At 53.5% G+C, this 22,676-nt stretch overlaps 1 protein-coding gene and 1 long non-coding RNA gene across 3 annotated transcripts in view; both read right to left on the bottom strand.

Annotated features, from left to right (window-relative positions):
* CYTH1 (cytohesin 1) overlaps window positions 1-22,676 on the bottom strand; it is a 77,588-nt gene that overhangs the window by 28,611 nt on the left and 26,301 nt on the right. Inside the window, exon 1 of one of the 2 annotated variants that reach the window (XM_040640102.1) lies at window positions 12,002-12,426. The exons of the other annotated variant lie outside the window; for it this stretch is intronic. Coding sequence (XP_040496036.1) covers window positions 12,002-12,029 — 28 coding nt within the window. The 5' untranslated portion in view covers window positions 12,030-12,426. Of the gene's footprint in view, window positions 1-12,001; window positions 12,427-22,676 lie in introns of those variants that run through there. 2 annotated transcript variants of the gene reach the window in all.
* LOC121104951 lies at window positions 9,160-11,992 on the bottom strand. Its single transcript, XR_005837309.1, has 2 exons — window positions 9,882-11,992; window positions 9,160-9,815 (listed from the first exon to the last, which is right to left on the bottom strand). It is a non-coding gene; the product is annotated as an uncharacterized LOC121104951 (long non-coding RNA).

Genomic DNA, 22,676 nt, shown 5'->3' with positions numbered 1-22,676 from the left:
AAGATTTATTTTTAGAAAGAGAGGGGGAGAGAGAGTGGGAGGAGCAGCAGAGGGAGAGAGAGTCTCAAACAGACTCCGTGCTGAGTGCAGGGCTTGATCTCATGACCCTGATGTCACGACCAGAGCCGAAACCAAGAGTGGGACGCTCAACCGACTGAGCCCCCCAGGCGGCCTCGCCTAGATTTTAAAGGAATTTGCATACACAACGTGGACCAGAAAGAGTGAAATTAGCACATGGCTCACATAACTGATAGTCAACACAGAGAGGCCAGAGGCTCCTTCTAGCAAACTGCCAATGCGAACATTACTCTTCCAGTTTAAATTCTTTCCACACAGAAGCCACCCAGTCTCCTCCTTAGGAGGAAGGACAATTAATGATTTTGTTACCATTTTCTGCATCTTTAAGAAAAACTGTTCCCACCTCAGTCTTGGCTCTGGCTCATCTAACCACTGCCCGAATGACTCAAGCCTCCTTAGTCCAGAGGAGACGCTACCTGGGGTTGGGGTGGGAGGGGACACCTGCTGGGGGCTTTCCTCGCTAAGTAGTTCTGGGACCTTGGGCCAGCCACCACCTCACCCTGCCCCAACCGCACTGGGCCTGTCATCATCACGGCCCTTCTCAAATGAGAGGACATGTTTAAACAGCCCCACCGGCGCCCAGCTGGCTTCGACGGTGGAGCGCGTGACTCACGATCTCAGGGTTGTGAGTTTGACCCCCACGTTGGGTATAGAGATTACTTAAAAATAAAAGCTTCATTAAAAAAAAAACAAACAAACCCAAACAGCCCCATAAACTGTCTTAGAAAACACGAAGTATTCTATCATCTTACCTTAAACACGGAAGGGAACTGACACATTTTATCTAATGAATCCTAGAACTCCAGCAGTAACCAGCCAACCAAGGGGAAATGAGGTCAACTTTCAAGGTAGTAAAAGGGACAAAGTCATAAAATTGTATCCTAAAAGTTTGGTTTAGAAAAACAAAGTTAACATCTGCTTTCAGTAAAAAGTAAAAACTAGGAAACAATTGTTCAAAATCCCTCTCCACCTTTTGTAAAGCCTGGCAATGATAAGATCTGATCCAGCTGGAGTTTTGCAGCAGGATTCTTTCTGGTGTTCAGACTTCCAATCTCTGTCTGCAAAGCTGTTTTTGAGAGGATCACAGGAACGGAAAGCAGAGCTGGAACCAGCCCAACAGGGGAGAACCAGCTTCTCGCGCTGGCCTCCTCGACACAGATGCAGAGTGCTCAGGTCTCGGGGAAAGCCTGGGAATTCCCCACCCCCCAGACAGACCAACTCATCTGAGCTTGCCCCCCTTCTTCCTGAGGGAAGGGGCTCCAGGAATGCCCCGTGCCAGCTGCAGTCACCCCCCCCACCCCCGCACAGCTGTGTGGCCACACCCCTTTAAGTCCAGAACAGGGGCTTGGTGGGGGTTTTAAGAAATCAGTTCTCTCTCGCTTCACCTGTTCCTAAACCCTAATTGTATGCCAGCTCTTCATAAAACTCTTCATTTTTTGGCACACTAAAACATTCTCGGTCCTTCTAATTGCTGGAGTAGACCCCTAGGATCAAATGAAATGTGCAATTCCAACTCCTTTTCTGGGCAAACTGCTGAAAAGAGGGCTACCCATACCCAGGAATGGTTCCAAAGTACTCAGAGTCAAACAGAAACTCACGGGTGGGTCCAGAGGGGAGAGGACTGCCCTGCATCTGTCCCTCTGCTTCCTGATGTCCTATTTCTCACCTCGCCGAAGCAGAGCCACCAAAATGGGTGATCAGCTTGTTCCTGAACCTCAGGTCCAGAAGAAACCACACTGAGTATTTGAACATCTACCCCAAGAAGCCAGTGGAAAAACCCTAGGAGGAGAGAGCAGAATGCAAAACCACAAGGCAGTCATGCAGAGAGACAGCGGCGGCACGCGTCAGCTTGCTGCTGGGTGGAGAGGCTGGCAGCAAAGCATAATGGAGCGAGAGCCGCACAGTCCGCATGCCGCTCCGCAGGACGAGCTCCGCGCCATCCACCGGCCTCTTACCCAAGGCGAGTCCCCTCTCCTGCAGCCCCAGCGTCCCGGCAGCCGCCGTCAAAGCCTGGGCAGCTGGCAGCTCTCCGCTTCAGAGGCCATGGTGAGCCGGCCCCGCGACCCCACCGTCCCAGGCTCCCGGGCGCTCCCACAGCCCCAAGTGGCCGGAGGGATGCAGCAGGCACAGCATGTGTGCCGGCACAGCCAGGCCAGAGGAGGCGGCGAGGAAACAAAAGCCAAGTGGAAACCGAGGGTGGACAGGGAGCCGATCCTGGTGGGAAAGGCTGGCGGGGACAGAGATGGCCGCGCGGAGCTGCCGCCCGGCTGACACTTGGCGTGTGTGCCGCTCAGCTCAGCTCCTCGCAGGCGTATTTCCATGAATGCAATTACAGCCGGCCCCTCCTACTACCCCCCACGCGGCCTCCTGGGGGAGGGGTGCACCACTCGCTTGCAGGCGGCACTTGCTTTTCTCTACCCCCTAGAAGCAGAAGGCTGATGGCTGCTTCACTGGGAGGATGTTATTAACCCCTCCTTTAGATGCCCTCGCGCTACTGAGTGGATAAACGACAGGGCCGACCCACGGAGGGGAGGCTGTCCCATCACACTCAGCACTTGGCCGCCCCCTCCTCTTGCTCTGCACCCCAGGAGCAGGCAGTGATGCTGACCAGACTGCCCCTGTGCTCTGGGCCCAGGCCCAGGGTCTCCACACAGATGTGCTCTGGCCTTTCTAGCAGAGGGCTGGCCTCCCACTCGGTCCCCGGAGGTGGCAACATCACATTCCGGTACATTCCGGTTAGGAGGAGCTCGGCAGGTTGATCTCGGGGACATCAGACTTGGACCCCCAGGCCCCAGGACATGGATTCCATGTTAGACCAGAACACGAGATGACACGAGGCAGCTGCCTTTGACTAGTAAGGGAAGAGACGTCAGGTTTTTAAAAACAAGTGCCAAACAAGCAAAGGACAAAGAGAAGAGAAGCCACGACACCAGATCAGGGCTCTCTGACCTCAGCACCGCTGACCTTCTGCGGGGTCACTCTCCGTCACGGGCGGGTCCTGGGCAACACAGGATGTGGAGCTGCCCCCCCTGCACGCCAGGGCGCCCCCACCACCTCACCTCCAGAGGTGAGAACCAAAAGCGTCTCTAGACGCTGCCAATGTCCCCTGGAAGGCCAAACCGCCCTGCTTAAAAACCACGCCCCAGATCAACAACACAGGAGAAAACGAGGACTCCCCACGCCCTCCCGACTTCCAGTCTTTGGTCCTTAGGAAGCTGCTGAGAGGAGGCACCCCTGCAGGCCCGGCCCCACCCCACCCCTCACCATACTAACGTGGGTTCCATGCCCTGGGGATTCCTGGTCACCAGGACAGGCTCACCAGACCTGACCTAAAGAGCCCAACTCTGTAGCCTGGCCCATGGCTGTGGCCCGGCCTACGTCTCTGAAGAAACCGCCATAATGTAAACCATTTTATTTTTGTGTCAAAATGGCAGTTCTCGTCCATAAGAATCATAGCACGTCTATGAGAAATAAACCGCAAAATTATGTATGAATTATTGTCTTTAGATGCAAAAGGAAACCAGCTTTCAACAGAGGTGCAGACTGCGAGTCCCCACCTGACACACGCCTGCCCGCCGGGGGAGGGAGCTCACTCCCAGCCCCTCTTCGTTTCCTTCTCGTGTTTAGGGGCTCACCCGCAGCATTCAAGAGCCCCCGCTCACAGGGAGACTCGGCGCCGGAGCGGCCAGGCTCCCCCCTCAGCTTACGCGTGCGGACCCTCACCTAAACACCTCAAGCCGCACCGCCTCCGTGTGTCTGCTCGCGGGGTTCACCAGCCGGCCATGCGCTGTCCTACCGGGGTCTGTCCCTCACATCTCTTACCCCAAGTGTCTAACCAGGGCTATGTCCCCCATTTTGAGGCAACATTACTGGGTTTTATGCAAGTACACACACAGCAGGGATTTACAGATCCCCGCAGGTGAGTGCCGACCTCTCACCGCCCGTGCAAGACTCGGTCAGCACGCACGCGGCTCACTGTGCCTCACTTCAGCACACCCACAACGACGGGGCAATCAGAGGATCCACAGCGCGGCTTCACCTGCCGTGGGGGAACCTGGGAAAGGTTCAGCTTGAATCCAGGCCGCAGGCGGCTGCAAGCAAAGCCCATAACAGTCAATTCTTAGCACAGACAATACGACCCAAGACATGAGCAGACAAGAAGTTAGAGGGAAAAGCTACCAACAGAAAGTCTGCCGCGTGGCCCTCCTCCTGTATAAAGACGACAGATGCTAAAATAAACAGCCCCATAGTCAAGCTCATGAAATCACAGTGATCAAAGACAAAGACCGCTCACAGGCGACCTAGTCATCTCAGGAAATCCACCAAGAGGGAAAACAAAAGTTTTCAAAATGGTTTTCTCAGACTGTTAATTCAACAATCTTAAAAAAAAAAAAAAAAGTGTACGACCCATAAACAAGGCACCCTATTAGTTACTGTAGAAGATACAGATGGTAAAACAGGGTTTCAGCCCCCAAAGAGCTTACATGTTACTATTCTGAAGGAAAAAGAATCAGGCAGGTCCGTGCAAGGGCACTGGCAACAGGTGCTGTGAACATGGCGGCCACGTGCCAGAAGGCTCCACAAAGGAGCTGAGGCTGGAGCCTGCTCTGAAGGTTGGAGCCACGAAGGAGAGGGCACTCCAGGCTGGGGAGAGTGACAGTCGCATGGGGGAGAGGGGAGGACACTCTGGAAAGGTGAGGAGAAGCTGGAGCCACACTGTGTCCTCTGACTCTGACAAGACGACCTCTGGATCCTGCCCCTCCCAGTGGCTCCCAGCTCCAACCATCAAGCTGGCACGAGAGCGCCCTTGTGCAGAGCTCACGTCCTGCCCTCCTCTCTCCGGTGAGGCCTGGGGCACACGAAACCAGCCCCGGGGACCCTCCCCCAAGTGTGCAGGGGGAGTCTGCAGCACTTACTCTATTTGATCCACAACTTCTGAGGTGGAGATAAATTCCGATCTTTCAATTCATCAAGGGCCCAAATGTGCTAATCCTAGGCAGGGGCACTGCCAAGCCCCAGCTGACCTGGGCAGAGGCCCCACGCACCAGCATGCACAACGGGCAGAGAGCCTGGTTCTCAATCTCCCCCTTCTTGTCACCTGGCAACTGAGGCACAGAACTTGAACAGTTGTCCCCCATTCCTGACACTCCATTCCTGGCTCTCGGAACCAGACGCGGACCCTTATCGGAGCTGCCCGGGGTCCAGAGAAGGTTTTCTGAAGTCTGCGAGAAGCTGAGAAGGGGCTGGAGGCACCAGCCTGGGCGCCCAGCTTCTGCATCCCGGCAGGTCCTGGAAGCCGCTCACGGGCAGGGCGAAGCTGGGGCAGGCACAGAGGGCCCAGCCGCGGGGATGGGAGCCCCCTCCTAGGGCCCGCGCAGGCCCAGGGCCGTATGCATTCTGTTCTGAGAGGCTGCTCTCGAGGTTCTCCGCCTCCTGCCCTTTGCAGGGGGCGCGGCTGAGCCAGGAGCAGCGCTGCAGGGAGGACAGGGGTGAGGCGGCAGCAGGAGGTGGACAAAGCTCAGTGCCCCTTCAAGACCCCAGGTGGCACTCCTCCCTCTCCAAAATGAGCTTGGGAGGTGATGTGATCCATGAGGGGCTGGTGGGTTTGGCTGTGAATTCCTGACACCAGGGAGGTTTCTGGTGGCCTCCCTCCAGTACAAACAGATCCTCACCTCTTGGCTGTTATCCTGGGGGTATGATGTGATTGGTTTCTCGGGACAAATTCCCTTCTACCCCCAAACCCCCAGAGCCAGCATGTGGCAGGGCCCACCTCTCACACCGGGCAGAAGAGAATCACCAAGAACACAGGTGAGACCTGAGCAGAGGCGGGAAGACCCCAGCAGGGAGAGGTCTCTCCTCAGTGTGTATGTCCCAGGTCCTAAAAATACTACTTACATCACCAACAAGATTTTCACAGAAATGATACAAATAAAGTAATAATAAAGTCCTTACGAAACAGTTCATATAATAGTCCAGAGAAGTATGAAGGAGAAACGAGGTGACATACGGGAGTCGCCCTGGAGACAGATGCACGAGGCTTGGTGACAGGAGACAGCACGGGGGACACTCGAGAGACGCTGACCCACCTGGCAGTGCCTCAGCTCACACGGTCTCAGGAAGAAAAAACACATAAATATAAAGAAAAGTGGGATTTTCAGCCCACGGTGGTGGGGCGATAAGCCAGCCAGCCACTTGGGGGAAGACGAAGCTGAAGGCCTACCTTATTTATATCAACATAAATTCTAGCTGAACCACAGATTTTAATGTAGAGAAAGAAACCATCAAAGTCTAGAATAAAGCATGGAGGACTGTGGTCATGGTCTTGGAGACCGTGTTTCCTGCGTTAAAATGAAAAGCCTTTTTTTTTTTTTTTTTTTAGATTTTATTTATTTAAGAGAGACAGAGACAGCCAGCAAGAGAGGGAACACAAGCAGGGGGAGTGGGAGAGGAAGACGCAGGCTCCCCAACAGGGAGCCCGATGCGGGGCTTGATCCCAGGACCGTGGGATCACGCCCCCAGCCGAAGGCAGACGCTTGATGACTGAGCCACCCAGGCTCCCCAAAATGAAAAGCTTCTGAGTGGAGAGTGAAGCCCGAGCCGCTGAAGGTAAAGAGCCAGGATGGCAAGTATGCAAAACGTGCCAATGAGAACACGAAGACCATACTGCTCTCCAGCAGTCGGGGGACCCTGACGAGGGCATGGGGGCACACGGGCGGCCAGGGGCGTGTAACCCAGCACCACCTTTCTGCCACACCAAAGCTCAAAAGCCACTTACCTTTCCATTCAGAACTTCCATTTAAGAATTGACCCAACCGACATCCTCCGGAAACTGCCAAAGTTAAGAACTACTTAAACACCATGTGGTCACAAGAAAGAAGGAGCTGATCTGTGAGTGATCATCTAGGAAATTCTCGAAGACATACTCGGCGCGACGGGCAACCATGGAACAGCAGGTGCACGCACAGACTCTGCGAGGGGCACACCTGAGGCTGGACGCGGCCCCTCCTCAGGGACGAGGGGCGGGGACGGCTCATGGTCTGCCTTTCTGCATGGCGGGGTCCACATCTAAGGCAACATTTTGTTTGTTTGTTTGTTTGTTTTTAAGATTTTATTTTTTAGTCAGAATGAGAGAGAGAGAGAGCACGAGCGGAGGGGAGGGGAAGAGGGAGAAGCAGGCTCCCCCACTGAGCAAGGAGCCCAACTCGGGACTCAATCCCGGGACCCTGGGATCATGACCTCAGCTGAAGGCAGACGCTTTACCAACTGAGCAGCCCAGGTGTCCTTAAGGCACCATTTTACACTGATGTTTCTATTCGGAGAAAATATGGAAATGCCACCAGCCATTTACCCCAAAATATTTGCTCAGACTGATGCCTAAACATCTCTTTTGTGGAAAGAGCACACTGGGATCCCGTTCTAAGGCCTTCTTAGCGCCTGCTGTAACTATGCCATTCGGCCGTGGTTTAGACGGGGGACTCCGCCTGAAGTCTACGCATCAGCACCCTGAACTCCTGACACCAGAAAGAAAGGAGATGCAGAAAAGCCACTGACTAGGAAAGGAAATTTACTGGCTCCTTCTCAGGTCAGAAGCGGGAGCTTTCGTGACTGTGCTGTGCAGTAAGGAATGGGTTCTTTTCTTAAGGAAGTTGTGGGGGGCATACTGGGGTTAGTGCTGGCCCCCAGCAGAGCTGACCCGCCTGTCTCCACCTCCCCCAGCGTGTCACCCGCGTCTACGGGGCCAGGCACCGCACGTCCTCGGGAGACGCGCACAGGAGGTCATGAGCTCGCCGTGCCCTAGCAGTGCTCTTGAACGTGAGCTCCCGGCTGAGTGTAACGTCCCTCTGGGAGCCGCAGTGACAGTGCTCGCCGGCAGAGGTGACTGGGCTAGACCCGGTCCCTTCCGAGGCTGCCCGAGTCCGAGACCACACTGCGTTTAAGGACTGTCCCAGCTGCAGCTCCTCAGGGGGCAAACAGGAGAGGCCCCCAGCAGCTACAAGAATCTGTTTCTAACAAGGAAATCTCAGCCAAGTGGACAACAAACAGACGAGGAGCGGAGGGGAGAACGATGTGAATCTAGTCCCACTGCCTTTGGAGGGTTGTCCAAATGCGTGGCGAAAGTGAGAATCTGATATTTTAAAACATTTCCAGAAGGTCTAGCCCTCCGTCCTTCAACCAGAAGCAAACCGAATGCAGGGTCAAAGCCCCCACCACAAACATACTTCAGTGAACCTTCCAGAACCACAGAGAGGGTTGTTGACAACTGCAACGTCTCCCGCTTCCTAGGCCTTGTCCTCGCCTCCACTGACCACTCTGTGTGCTGATGAGGGCCCGCCAAGACCCCCAATACCTGCCTTTTCTTCCTACCAGTGCTGGCTCCTGAGACCACCCCACCCGTCTGCTGGACCTGGTGCCTGAGCACCGGCAGCCAGGCCTGTGCTTTGGTATTCTGCAAGAGGTCGAGACCTCGGAAGGCACAGAAAGGCTCAGGCAACAGAGACAGGTCCGCTTCGTCAGAGGAGCAGAACCCAAGCCTCATTTCTGCTCACCTTTGTAAAAAAAGGGAAGGGCGGTTCTCATCCTCTTATGACGACACTGTGAGCATTCATGTCTGGTGTGCTCACGGGAGGGCCTGTGACATTCAGACCAGAGCGCGTCCCCTTCAACACCTGTCACAGCAGATGGCAATGCAGGTCTGCTGGGGAGCGCTCCTGCTTCAACATAAAGACGGTACTGCGACTCTGCAAAACACAAACTCAACCCACAAGGAAGGGGGCGAGAAATATCTGCGGGAATATTAATTTCTAGTTATGGCACTTCAGCTTGCCCTCTTCCTGCACGCCTCACGCTAAGTGGTTTGTCCAACACAAGGCCGGCACAATCACGGGGATGTGCTAAGAGGATGGGATGAGGCGGTAAGTCAGCGGCAGGGGTCGTAGTTTAGCGGTCACCTGAGAATCCAGTATCCTAGTGGAGAGGCACTCTACTTAATTCTATCCCACACATCTTCCTATAAATAATAGGATTTTTACACTCACATAGAATCTCACAGCTTAAAATGTTTCTTTTTTGTTTCCATTTTTATTTGAACTAGACAACAAAGTCCAGCCATGAACTCTGCATATTTCCTGACAATGAACAAGGCACCGTTACTTGCAGTTTTATAGATGAGGTAGGACTCAATAAGTAGAAACACTCTACTAACAGAGCCCCATTCAAACTCACTGGCTGAGTCCTTAACTCTTTACTTTCTATTCTGGGATAATCAAACTCACGTCAGCTCAGTGTTTACTGAGCACCTGCCTATGCTCACCCTGTGCTCAGAGTTCAGATTTTAACAGCTCTAGCCCCTGCCCTGCACAGAACACCAAGGCCAGAGGGGTGGCACACGGGCCTGGAGCTGTTGCACCGGTGGCCACTGGGGCCATGCACCCATGACACTCGGGGACACCCGGGGACACCAAGAGTCTCAGGTCAAGCCTCTGAGCCAGGACTTGGAAGGACAAATGGATTCCCCAAATGGAGAAGCAGAGACCAATGTGGATGCACATACGAAGCAAGGGGAGGAGGCCGGGAAGCGGCTGGGTGCCTGGGGACAGGGAGCACACCTGGGGGACAGGGAGCACACCTGGGGGTCAGGGAAGCGGCCAGGTGCCTGGGGACAGGGAGCACACCTGGGGGACAGGGAGCACACCTGGGGATCAGGGAAGCGGCCAGGTGCCTGGGGACAGGGAGCACACCTGGGGGACAGGGAGCACACCTGGGGATCAGGGAAGCGGCCAGGTGCCTGGGGACAGGGAGCACACCTGGGGGCCAGGGCCCAGGATGCATCAGGACTGGGCCAGCACCCGAGAGAGAGCCCAGCATCAGCTTGTGAGGGCCTCGTGTTCCACACGCCAGGGAGCTTGCGTTCCAGCCCAAAGAAAAGGTTCAAGGGCGAATCAAGGGGGACTAAGCACTGAAAAGATCGAAGTTGCTGGAAACCAGCATCCGGTAGCGAAGACCCTGCTTGCTTCTCACTTACACCTGCACAACACTGGAATGGAAACCGAGGAGCGCAGGCACCACACAAGGGCAGAGGCAAAAAGCATCTGTAATTTCCAGGTTATGGATCTGAGATTAGTGCAGCAGGAAAAGAGCTCACTCCTTCAGAGACATTTTCAACAACCCTCACTTACCCTTTTCTAGCTGTGCTCTTCAGGCTCTGCGGACCTAGGAAGGGCGGCTCTGTGAGGAGCGGAACGCTGACACTCACCTCTCTGCCCTGGGACCTTGGGGAACCTGCCAGAGCCAAGTCCATTTGCTCCCTTCACTGTTACGCCTGCCCGAGTGCCATTTCTGCTTCTCATCGTGATCCCTACGGGATCTGTTTCAGCGGCAGTTAAAAGGGCAACGCTGACCTCCCTAGTCCCAAACAGATGACAGGACAAAGCACTCCTGGGAGGGGTGAGGGAAATGAGAGCGGCCAGCAGTTCCTGAAGGTGACTCATTCCAAGCAAAGCTGCCCAGGAATCCGGTCTCTGAACTCCGAGCTCTGAGTTCCCAGCCCCAAGATGGCGCCCCACTCTCGTCGCACCCAGTGAGCGCTGCAGGTGGGATGCCAGGGCCCCCAAGACAGCTGGAGGCCGATGACACAGGACCCCCTGAGTCAGCCTCCCAAGTGACTCTTCAGCGGGGTCTCCTGTGGGTCTGAGGCCAGGCTCCCCGGGAAGGAGCAGCAGCACGCAAGGGGGAACACGCGGCACGGTGAGCGGGGGTCACGGTCTGCCTGGGCCAGGCTCACACCTACTGTCCTGAATCATCAGTAAAGCGTCCTCTTCCTCTGCTCCAAAGTATCTCCTTTCCCAAGAGAGACCCTGGCGACTGTGGATGCACCTGGCAGATACACCTCCCACATGGGTGGTTCGAGGCTAACGCAGAACCGCCTCTCTCTGCTGCCCCTCCCCCATGCAGACTAGTATTATCCAAGTCACCCCATAGATATCGTCCAAGATAAGCTGCACTTAGAGGTGAAACTTGAAAATGTATTTTATAGTGAACCAGATAAGGAAAAGCATAAAACGTCCCCCCAAAACTTGTTATAATTTTCCCAGAATCTATCTGAAATACAGTGTAATACTTATTTCAACTTACTCCTATCATTCATCACTAACTGCGAAGCAGGACAGTTTGCTGCTTCGTCTCACGGCATTAAAACATCGCCATCTAGTGCAGCCCTCACAAAATATACACACGTCCGTGCGCGAAACTCCCGGGACTCGAGCGTCTCGGAGCCCCGACTCAGGGGCGCTCCCAGCGTTCTCTTCCAGGGCCCGCAGGGGTTTATAACCCCCAGTCTGTCAGCCCTTCTCTCAGAGCTTCACTGTGTGCTGTGTGGGTGCGGAGACGGTGAAGGAGGTCTACAGACACCACGGGGCCCCGCCAGTCTCTACCAACACGGAAAGAGGAAGGTCACATTAACTCTGTGCATTCCCTCCGACTCATTTCATAAAGACGGATGCCTCGGGGGTGCTGCCAGCCTGGGCTCTGACGGCCACACTTCTCACCGTCACACTCACTCTGGGGGCGTGCGACCCCCCTGAGCTCCGGGCGGACTGTACTCAGAGTCAGGAAGCAGATACATCACTGAGGACACAGGCTCTTCGCAGGGTGATGGTTACTGAAAAGCCGAGACTGGGGCTGGGGCGGGGGGCGGGCACTTCTTTGGTTTGAAAACACACCGAGTTACACGCAGGCACACACAAGCCTCGGCTCCCGAACCACGAACGCACTCCCCAGTCATTCTCCTGAGAACAGTAAGAGAAAAGCCAGAGAGGGGTGGCGGCTGCTCCCCGAAAGGCAGTAAAACTGTCATCACAGGAGGTCACGTACGGATCAAGAGCGCCGCAACCCCCGCTCCGAACACCCAGGCGGGACTGGGACTCACCGTCCTCCTCCGCGGTTTGAAGGACCATCTCTTCCCGTCACAGCAGGACCCTGAAGGCTGCTGGATGTTATTCTTCAAAGGAGAACTGCACAGAGTTTCCCCGGGTGGGGGGCCGGGTGGGGCCAGGAATACCTGTGGGCCGTCTGCCACCCGGACAGCTCAGCGCTCCTTCCGGGACAGGGGAACCAATGAGCCTCCAGCGGCAGAGGCGTCACGGCCACCACCCAGTTCCTGAAGTCGAGCCCAAGGAGCTCTGAGTAGTTAACCGCCTCCTCCCTGGAAGCCCTGGGCTCCAGTCCGAGGGGTCGGGCGGCGGCACCTGCAGTCTTCCCTGGATTCAGCCAGGGCCGCGGACAGAGCTGGCTGTCCTTTCTCTCTCCACTTTGCGAACACTTTCTTAGAACAGAATCACGTAAAGTCCCAGGGCTCACAAGGAGGTAACAGCCACTTCCGACGACAATGACTAAGAGATCGCAATCGTTACGGTATGCTATGAGGTCACAGGCTAAAAGGAGAAGGCAGATTTGAGAGGGACAGAAAGTCCAAGGGCAACATTTCCAATATAAGTTCAATTTTATCTCCATTCTATTTTCTACTGCATTGTACCAAACTGTTTGTTTCCACATACTCTTATTATAGTCACGGTGACACATGACTGTTGTTGAAATCAGATTAACAAGTAATGGGAGGAAAAGCCTTAACCCCAACACCCAGGGATAACCACTGATGAAATTTTGGTATACATTATTAATATTTTTCCGGATTTCTGTTCTATGTATTACACTCTCATTCTGCTTCTGCCTCGCCCTCTGTGTATACACACATTCACAAATATACCTTTGATCTCCGTATATTTCCTATATCTTATATGTGATCCCTATAACAATCATGTCATATAATATATAACAGAGATGTATTTATCTCTCTCAAGATGTACTTATGTTTTCTCAAGAAATAGGTACATAGAGGGAAATAAATATGTATCTATAGAGAAACACATAAACAGAACCTGGATATTTTATATGCTTTTTTTATAACCAGCCATTTTTCACTTACGACAAACATTTTTCCATGACTGTAAATGGAGACTGATGACATTTTCTATCATCCATGCTACAGACCGAGTATCTAACCGACCCCCTACCGTAAGACTTTTAAGTGGTTTCAAGTTCTCCTGCCAATCTCAACACCCACGTGCACACACTCTGGGGCATCTCTGATCGTCCCCTGAACCAACGTTCTCAGAGCAGAGCTGCCGGCTCCAGCTCCAGCCTCCACGTGTTCCTGGGAGGGCCTACAGGGTCCCCGCCTCAGTCACTTCTCCTTACAAGTGACAAATAAAACAACGTGTGCCTAGGGCATCATTGCTGTAGGTCACATTTTCCGGGTGCTCGCTTTGTGCCCATGGCTGACTCACCTAATTCCGGGAGCGCCCTGTGAGGGGTTCTCTTTGGCCCCGATTCATGGGAGGGGAAAGGGAGGCCCAGAGGCGTCACAGGGCTTGCCCGAAGTCTGAAACCTGGCATTGAACCAAGGAGTCTGGCCGCAGGGCCCACGCCCTAGCTGGTTCCCCTGCTGGACCCCCTCCCCACTCCCCCCAACTGGTTCTGGTTGTGCGGGCCCCTCCCCACAACAGGTGTGCAGGAGGCCTGGGCCTGCCATCCTGAGGCCGGGCCCGCAGGTAAAATGCAAACGTCTCTACAGCAAGACACCAGCGCGAGGCTTCCAGCCACGCTCTGGCCGTGGCCACAGATGCCTCAAGGGCAGTGGCCTCAGCCCACAGTTTCCCTTCTTGCCTAATAATAAATAAATAGGCAAACATACTTTTTAAAAACCACTCTGTTTTGCAGAGTCAACTGACAGAAACCCAACTTCTTACCTTTAGTTTAGTATTTCAAAATCAGAGTTAATGCTTTCTCCTTTGCGTATCCTTCTGTAACGAGTGCCAGGCCAAGTCCCATCCAGCCCCATTTCAAAATCTAAGTTTAATTATTCCCAAATCATCATTTCTACCCCCTGGTGCCAGGGCCGGTCTCTGATGCTAATCCCAGCTTTTAAGAGGTCAGGTCACTTCTACTTTCCACCTACTGTCAGGCAGTAGGGCGCCTCTCTGGAACAGGTGTCCAAAGGCAGGCCCACCTGGCCACTGGGCACGGACACGTACCCCCCTTCAGACACTGCCCAGGTCTGCCACCTCCCCGACAGGACAAACTTCATTTCCGTGAGTCTGAGCAGCAAAAAATGGTGGCTACAGTCTACACTGACCTGATGACTAGTGGTGCAGATGCTTCTTTCAGACAGTTTGTGGTATTTCCTCTTTTATGAAGTGCTTATTCATACCCTTTACCCACTTTCCTATTGGTTATTTTTCCTTATTGGTTTGCAGATTACGAATTCATTGTATTAAATGTTGTCACCTTTTCTCACAACCTGTCACTGGTTTTTATCAGCACGTGTGTTATCTTTGCCTTACAGAAGTTTCTGTGTGTTACAAGCAGGTCTGTAATCGCTTCCTCCATTGGCTTCTCTCATTCGCTGAGCACGCAGTGTGGGCACCCCACAGAGTGTGGGGACCAGAGATGCACCAGAGGACCACGGCACCCGCCCTCACGCTGCTTACACTCTACTGGGAGCTGCGGAGGGCAGGGCAGCGAGGAGCAAAATACATGAGCAAAATATGCTTGAAGAGAAATGCCACGTGGGGCTGGGGGGGCACGTGGTCAGGGCTGGCTGGCTGCTCCTGGCCGGGGCAGCTGCGGCAGAGCCAACGGCAGCTGGAGGGGACAGCAAGGCGGGGGTGGGGGGGAGGGCTGTCGAGGGCCTCGCTGGCTATTTTAAGGGCTGGCTTCCACCATGGGTGAGATGGGGAGCCACTGCCGGGGCTGGAACAGAGTGGAGGACCGGACCTCCTTTGTGATGAGAGCACTCCGGCTGCTGGCTGACAACAGATGCAGGGCAGGAGGGCCAGAAGCTTCATCCGGGCGAGAGATGATGGCAGCTTACGCAGACAGTGATCGGATTCCTGTTCTGTTTACTTCTAAGACAGCGCCAAGCACTTGCCGATGGAGTCCTCATGCGTGTGAAAGAAGTCAAGGATGGCCGAGCACTCTGGCCTGGGCAGGCAGAAGGAGGTAGACAGCATCTTCCAGGTGGCAGGCCGCCGACAGGGTCCCCACCGCACGGCGCAGGGCGCGCCTCAGCCTCCCCGCCCATCCTGCCCTGCGGCTCTGGACCCCGCAACTCTCAGCCCTGGCCCACTCCGCGCTGCGGCACTCACTGCCACGCGGCCCAGTTCACGTCTCACACGAGGGATTCCCCATGGCTCCCACATATCTATCACCCCTGGGTGGGGAGAGCGGGCGCCACACCGCCTCCTGTGTGATTGCCGCTCTCCCACCGCGAGTGCAACAGGTTAGGCTGTTAGAAGAGGAAGCAGGGATGAAGAGCCAGGTCTGCAGTTCCTTAAAATAGAAGTTTAACTACCAAAGCACCAAATTACATGTCTGACTCACTCATAAGGAAAGTGACTTCAACACTTATCATCCAGATCTTGGCATGCTTGTCAGATCGCAAGTGGGTGCTACTTACCATCATGTCAGCCAACAGGCACACACCGGGCCTTCCTGGGCGAACGGAAACAAATTACCAGCCTCTCACCAGGCACAGCTACAGCCTCGATCCCAAAGAGAGTGCGTAGGATTGTAACACAGCTCTTTCAACGGCCGCCGTGCCCAAGTTCAAGGGACACCATGAAGTCCCTAGAAGAACAACGGCATACTACAAAAGCAGGACAGTCCCCCAGGCTTCAGAGCCGTCGGAGGATGAGATGGGAGGCAGAGAGACTGGCTCAGGCGCCACGATCAGCATTAAACCAACAAAGTGGAAGACAACACTAGAGCTACTCATAGTAAAATCACACATACGGGCGCTTGGATGGCAGGTGTTTTGACTCAAGACATTTTATGTTTTCAATTAATAAAATACCTTAAATAGCCTTAATCCTTCACCCCACCCTCATCTTTTCTGGTGACTGTTAAGAACGTGCAAACAGGTAACGGTTTACAATGACGCTGGGCAAAAATGTACGGGAGCCCCCATGTGACGTTCCAGGCCGTTCTTTTTCTCAGCACGGTACCTACATCATCAGTCGTAATCCCGAGGACACAGAGTACACTCCAAGTGTGAGGCCGGAGAGTTAACTGAGAGATTGGCTACAAAAGTCAGGGTGCAGTCTGGGGAGCCTCCCAAGCGGTGGTGAAGCTCCCCAGCGTTAGCAAGGGGCTCCCTACCAGTGCCAGGCCTGCGGGAGGAGGTGGCTGCCCGCAGAGGGGCCTGACAGGCCGTGCGACAGGGCTCGACTAACCCTCAGCTACCTGGCAGGGGGAAAACACCTTGACCTCTTTCTCCTCTGACCCTCCAAGCCCCTGGACAAATCCAGCGGGCGCTGGAGGGTAAGGCGGCCTGTAGACGCAGTCCACGCAGGGCAGCCTCCAGCACAGCAGGACGGAGAAGGGCAGAGGTGGCCGGGGCACCAGACCACACCACAAGCTGCCAGGAGCCGCTCCTTGCATCTGCAACAGCCCCATCAGCTGCCTCGAAGTCTCAGCTCCTCGTCACAGTTTCAAGACCCTCCTGAACGTGACCCAGTTGCCCCTCCAGGTTTTTCTCTTACCCTCATGCCTGGTTTTTCTTCTTTAACCAAAATAACATGCACACATCACATAAAAAACAAACAGTAACTATGGCTTAAAACAGAAACCCACAGTTTCCTGCCCAACGGTACCCCCCCACCGTCGCATCCTGCTCCGTAGAGGTAGCCCTGTCAGCTCTCTGCTCTGCTAATTACCTCCCTGCTTCCAAACAACACACGTACACTCTTTATTCCCAAGTCTCCAATTCTGGACATCGACTGCTTGCTATGCAAGCTGAAGACTCAGCTTTGACCCCTACCCCCCCCCCCAACAACCACTGACGCACGCTCGGTATGGTTACACGTACATTTTGGGTTAAACCAGTATTTACCACTTCCATAAATACTGCTCACAGCTTAGCTGTACAACCTACTAGGACTACAATTACCACAGAATGGCATCAAGTGTCTCTTTTGTTTCTGTTTGCTTACTTCTCTGTGTTAAAGACTGAAAGTCAGGCTCTCCACACCGAGGTATACCACTGTCCACAGGAGCAAGCCAGCTTCTGGGACAGCTGGCCAAAAATCTCCGCGGCCCGGCCTGGCCGCTTTCACACCAGCACCCTGGCAATTCCCTCCGCCATTTCCAAACGCGGGCCTCCATGTCTCTGATTCCATGTTTCTTTCCTGGGCTCCTTCTCCTTTTGGAGCACACCCTCTCATAACTAACAGAGAAAGGACACAGGGATTTCGCACGTCCAGAAACACCCCTGTTCTTCTCCCACACTCGACAGGCACTCTGGATACAGAACTGCGTTAACATCGCTTCCTCACCCTCACTGCCTTCTGTCCCCATAGTGCTGGGAGTGACCGTGCCATTCTGACTCCCAGAATTTTTTCTTTTCTTTTCTTTTTTTTTTTTAAGATTTTATTTATTTGAGAGAGAGAGCGAAAGAGAGCATGGGGGGGGTGGTCAGAGGGAGAAGCAGACTCCCCGCTGAGCAGGAAGCCTGACGCAGGACTCAATCCAGGAACTCAAGGATCATGACCTGAGCCAAAGGCATGTGCTTAACCAACTGAGCCACCCAGGCGCCCCATGACTCCCAGAATTTTCTAAGGGATCTTTTTCCCGCTCAGAAAGCTCTCAGGGTCTTTACCCTTGGCACTGTGCAGTATTGTAACGAGGTGTCCAGGCGTGGGTCCGTTTCACGCACCATGCAAGCCCTCACGCAGACCCCAAGGCTGAAGTCTCATCATCTTTGATGTCCTACCCTTTTGCTCAGCTCTCACTGTTTAGAGTTTCTGTTAGACGCTGGACCTGCACTGTGGATCTTTTAATTTTTACATTTTTACTCCTATTTTTCGTCTCCTTGTGGAGCCACTTTCTAGGAACTATTCTTACAATGGACTCAATGCTCGTGTCTACCCCAAATCTGTGTGCTGAAACCCTAACGTGACGGCATTCGGAGGTGAGGCCTGTGGGAGGCGATCAGGTCACAGGGGAGGAGCTCACACACGTGGGGCTGGTGGCCATACGGGAAGAGGCCAGAGGGCCAGCTGGCTCTCCTTGTACCTCGAGAGCACACAGCAGGACGACAGCCCTCTGTGAGCTCAGAAGGGAGCTCTGAGCAAGAAGGGCCGGTTGGGGCCCAGCTCGGACTCCCGGCCTGGCACGGCCGCCGGCACTGGGACAGCTCTCTACTTCATCTTCTAGTCTTTGCACTGCTTTCTTTCAGCTGGTTTTAGTTTGCACAAACTCACTCTTAGTCTCTGAATGCCCCTTTTGGATAGCGTCCTATTCTTGCTTCATTCACACCACATCTAAGACTCAAGTTGAGCACGTGGCTTTTAACATGTTCTGCTATGATCTGTTTCCTCAAACACCTTTTCTTCCACTTGCTTTGTTCTCCTGTGTAATGCTGAGGGTTTTCCTTCAATGTGCGGTAAACACAGGCTGTTCCTCCACGTCTAAGGGCCAGGCACCAACGACCTGATTAGAAGCGGTGTGTGGTGGTTGTGGCCTGTGGAGTGCTGGGTCTCACTGTAAAATAATAAAGCACGAGGGGCTCTGTGGGTTCTTCCTCCTACTAGCCCGAAGAACCACTCTCCGGGCTCCTCGCTGGCCTGTGTGGCCTGTACTTTTGGCCAGCAGCATCCAGGCCGCCAGGTGGAGGGAGAAAGGACGGGACACACACACTGAAGTCCACTCTCTCCATGCCATCACAGCCCTCCTCAGAAATCAAACCTTCACGCTCTACCAAGAGAGGAAGAGACACCGCCTTGCTGTGAGACCCGGACAGGAGACCTGAGAGCCTATGTGCCCGCCATGAACACCTTCTGCCCGCCCTCCAGTTTCCAGCCTCACCCCTTGTCTCCACTCGCAGAGGCCCATGGAGCCCTGCAGCCTTTCTGGGATGTGAGGGTAAGTGGTTTTGCTTCCCGATGGCCTCCTCTGCAGCTGAGATCTTTCCTGACAAGCTGTCAGTGGGAGAGTAGTGTGGGGCGTACAATCACGCGAGGGTCCTGAAACTCCCAGAAGCGCAGCTATATGCTGGGATAGAGGGTGACAAAGGCATCGATCTCTGCAAAAGAAAATCCACGGGCACTTGGAAGTACTCACACTCTTTGGAAAATTACTACTGCTTGGGTTACCTGAAAAACACGGATTTGTACTGTTTTTCCTCACAGACATGAGTAGACCTTGCCCCCCCCCCAAAAAAAATGCTGAGGACAGAGAAAATATGTATGTGTTGCAAAGCCTTCAAATGAGGAATTCAAAGAGCATCGCCATTCCCTGAAAAGCCTTGCACCTGACAAAGGACGTGGTGGGGTCCCCAATCACATTTGCCCGTATGGACCTCTGTGAGGCAGAATCTTTAGCACTTTTATTATCAAAAGAAAAAGTCGGAATCAATTAGGTATATATTTTAAAAGCCCAATCCAAACCATGTCCTCCTGCCCTCTGCATTATGCACGCAACTTAAATTTCAATTTTCTCCAAGAAGAGCCATTAACTCTTGTAAGAAAAAAGTAAGAAAGGTGCAATTCTTCACAAAGTCTGATCCTGGTTTCTGCGTAAAGAACATTCGCCGTCAACGCCATAAAATGCCATAAAACTAAAAACCACACGGTGTTGAGTTCACGTGCATCTTTTCCTGAGAAGGGGGTGCACACATTCATCACGACCATGCAGAGCCCTCGTGCCGGAGAGCCCACGTCCGGCTCAGGGTGCTCTTGGGGAGGGGGGCAGCCCGGAGACCCTTCTTAAATGACTCTCCACTTTCTGGCAGCGATGGAACAACATCCCGACAGGACTGCACTCAGCAGCCACCATCACCAATCTCAACAGGCCCGGGAAACATTCGGAAATGAGTCACAGACACTTGGGAAAATAAAAGTGTGACAACATTCATGGTGCTACACAGAACCGTCATACTCCACGAAGACAGAGGAGCGGCAGCGCGACGTGCAGACGAGAAAGACGACGACTCAAACTGTACGGAAAGTAGCTGGGGGGCTCAGTCGTTAAGCATCTGCCTTCGGCTCAGGCGTGATCCCGTCGCCATGGGATCGAGCCCCACATCGGGCTCCTCTGCTGGGAGCCTGCTTCTTCCTCTCCCACTCCCCCTGCTTGTGTTCCCTCTCTCGCTGGCTGTCTCTGTCAAATAAATAAATAAAATCTTAAAAAAAAAAAAAAAAGTCTCTCAAACTACTGTGCCCAACTACTGAGCCACCCAGGCGCCCCTGAGAGACCTTTTTTAAAATAAAGTAAAAAAATACTGCATGTGCTCAATGCCATGTGTGCTGCCCTCTGCTGGCTACGTGAGGAGAAGGCTCAAAGGTTTACAAGTAGCCATTTTTCCCAGTAAATTCAATTACCTTTGAATGTATATGGGGAGAAAAAGAGGAAATTCATGTTCTACAGAGGATGGGCCCATGCTCTGCTGATATTCACCAGTACTTCTTTTTTATTTTCTGAAATGGTTTTCTTAATATTAAAACGGGTTTGCCCTTTGCACATACACTGGTGCCTTTGTGGGAACAGGCAATAGCCAGTCGACAGGTGACAGAGGCAACCAGGAGCGCGTGGGGAGGGGGGGCGTGTTGAAGCATTAAATACGGTGGTGGCCACAGGCATCGCCGAGAAGATGACATGTGAGCCTCAGCGACAACACGCCCGAAACAGAAAGACTGTAGACGGGCTTCTCTTCTCTACAGCTCTGTGATGTACGAAGCACATTCACACTCCTCCCTGGACGTCCTGCTCCCGATTCCTCACCGTGAAGACTAATGAAACTGACCGCACAACGGCGGCAGGTCTGGCAAGCACGGCCACTTATCCGTGAAGAGACTCGCGCTCGGGGGCCCAAGCCGGGCCCCCCACTCCCTGGTAACCCGAGGGAGCTAACACCCTTGGACAACCTGCTCCCCCAACTTCTAGCTACTCACACACATTGCTCATTATTTCTTAAAACAGGTATTTCCCGAATACTCTGCATTCATTCCAAAGAGGCTTGAGTCTTCACCAGCTGTTCAACTCAACACCTGCTGGACTGCACTGCGTACCCTCTGGCCATGTGCCAGGGGCTCGAAGATGAGGACACTGTGCCTCCCTGGACACACCACAGGGCCGGGGAGGACCCAGTGCACAGCAGCAGTCACATAAACTGCCATGCGGCATGCTAAGGATCCGAGCACAGAGGCCTGGCAGTCCAAGCTCTTAGTGGAAGAATGGCAAAAATCAGTCCGTGGGAGAGGGGGGAGAATGGGGGAAGTGGGCAGTCCAAGTGGAAAGGTCAGAAAATCCTAGTGGCATTCTCTGGTGTTGAGGAGGCCTGGGGAGGGTCCAACACCACCCTGGACCACGATCTCGAAGACACTGGCCGTCATTGGGGTGAGGAGGCACTCTCTGGGAGAGGAAGGGCACTTTCAGACAGAGGCCCTTGGAGGCCTGGCGCTGCCTGGCTCCCCCCACCACGAGAAGCCCATGGCCACAGAAGCCAGGAAACCTACCTGGGAAAGAAGTTTGCATGAAAAAGAGACCCAGAAAATGCAGGCTGGAAGGTAAAAAGACGGGAAGGTCCACACAGGAAAGAGGCTCAGAGCTGCGGAGTCTGGCGAGGGTCTGTCATGTTAACTAAAGGCTAAGGCACAATCATCAATCGGGTAATTCTAAAAAGCATGTATCAGTTTGCAAAGAAACACAGATACTTCCACAGAAATACAGAATCTCTTTTCAGCATGAAAATAACCCTGGGGCAGAGCAGGGGACCACTCCTACCACCATCATCCCCATCATCCGCTTCTCATGACGAGGCACGCTTAGGACACAGGAGCGTGTCAGAGCCACGCGGACCCTGGCCTGCCGACACCACGCCCAGGGGGGGTCTTCCCGTGGCCGATGTGCGCTCTGTGTGCGCCCATCCTGTGGGATGCACGCTGTCCACAGCAACCAGACAGAATCGTGCAGCCTGGAAGGCAAGCATTTCCCTGAGCTCTCACGTTGCCCAAATGACAGCAGCTCTCCTGAAACAAGAGTAAGAACCACCAAGGCAAACCAGTCAGCACCGCTCCCTAAAGCTAATTCCAGTCTCCTTGTTTTGACCAAAACAAACTGCTCGTGAAATAAAGCATAAACACTGAACCGTCACCCTGAGTATTTTTATTTTTTAACACAAAGAAAGGATTATCTCACTGAAGGCAGAATATACCAAACTTACTTTCCTCTTGTTTTTATTATTATTATCTTTTTAAGATTTTAGTTTTAAGGAATCTCTACATCCACCATGGGGCTCGAACTCACAACTCTTGAGATGAGGAGTCGCTCGCTCCACTGACTAAGCCCACCAGGCGCCCCTCTTCTTGTTTTTAGAGAAGAAATACATGATTACCATGCTCCTGGTAGAGGCCCAGGGGACAGGATATAAAATACAAAACATACAAGTCCTTGTTTATGGCCTACATAACAAAGGTTAAATATGTATTTTTCTACAAGTTACTTTTTCCACTAATAGGTCTTCGAAATTTTCCAGGACTGGAGCGTAC

Source organism: Ursus maritimus, unplaced genomic scaffold (assembly GCF_017311325.1).
Source record: "Ursus maritimus isolate PB19 unplaced genomic scaffold, ASM1731132v1 scaffold_24, whole genome shotgun sequence".
NCBI classification, from domain to species: domain Eukaryota; kingdom Metazoa; phylum Chordata; class Mammalia; order Carnivora; family Ursidae; genus Ursus; species Ursus maritimus.
This window is presented reverse-complemented; position numbering and strand designations above follow the sequence as displayed.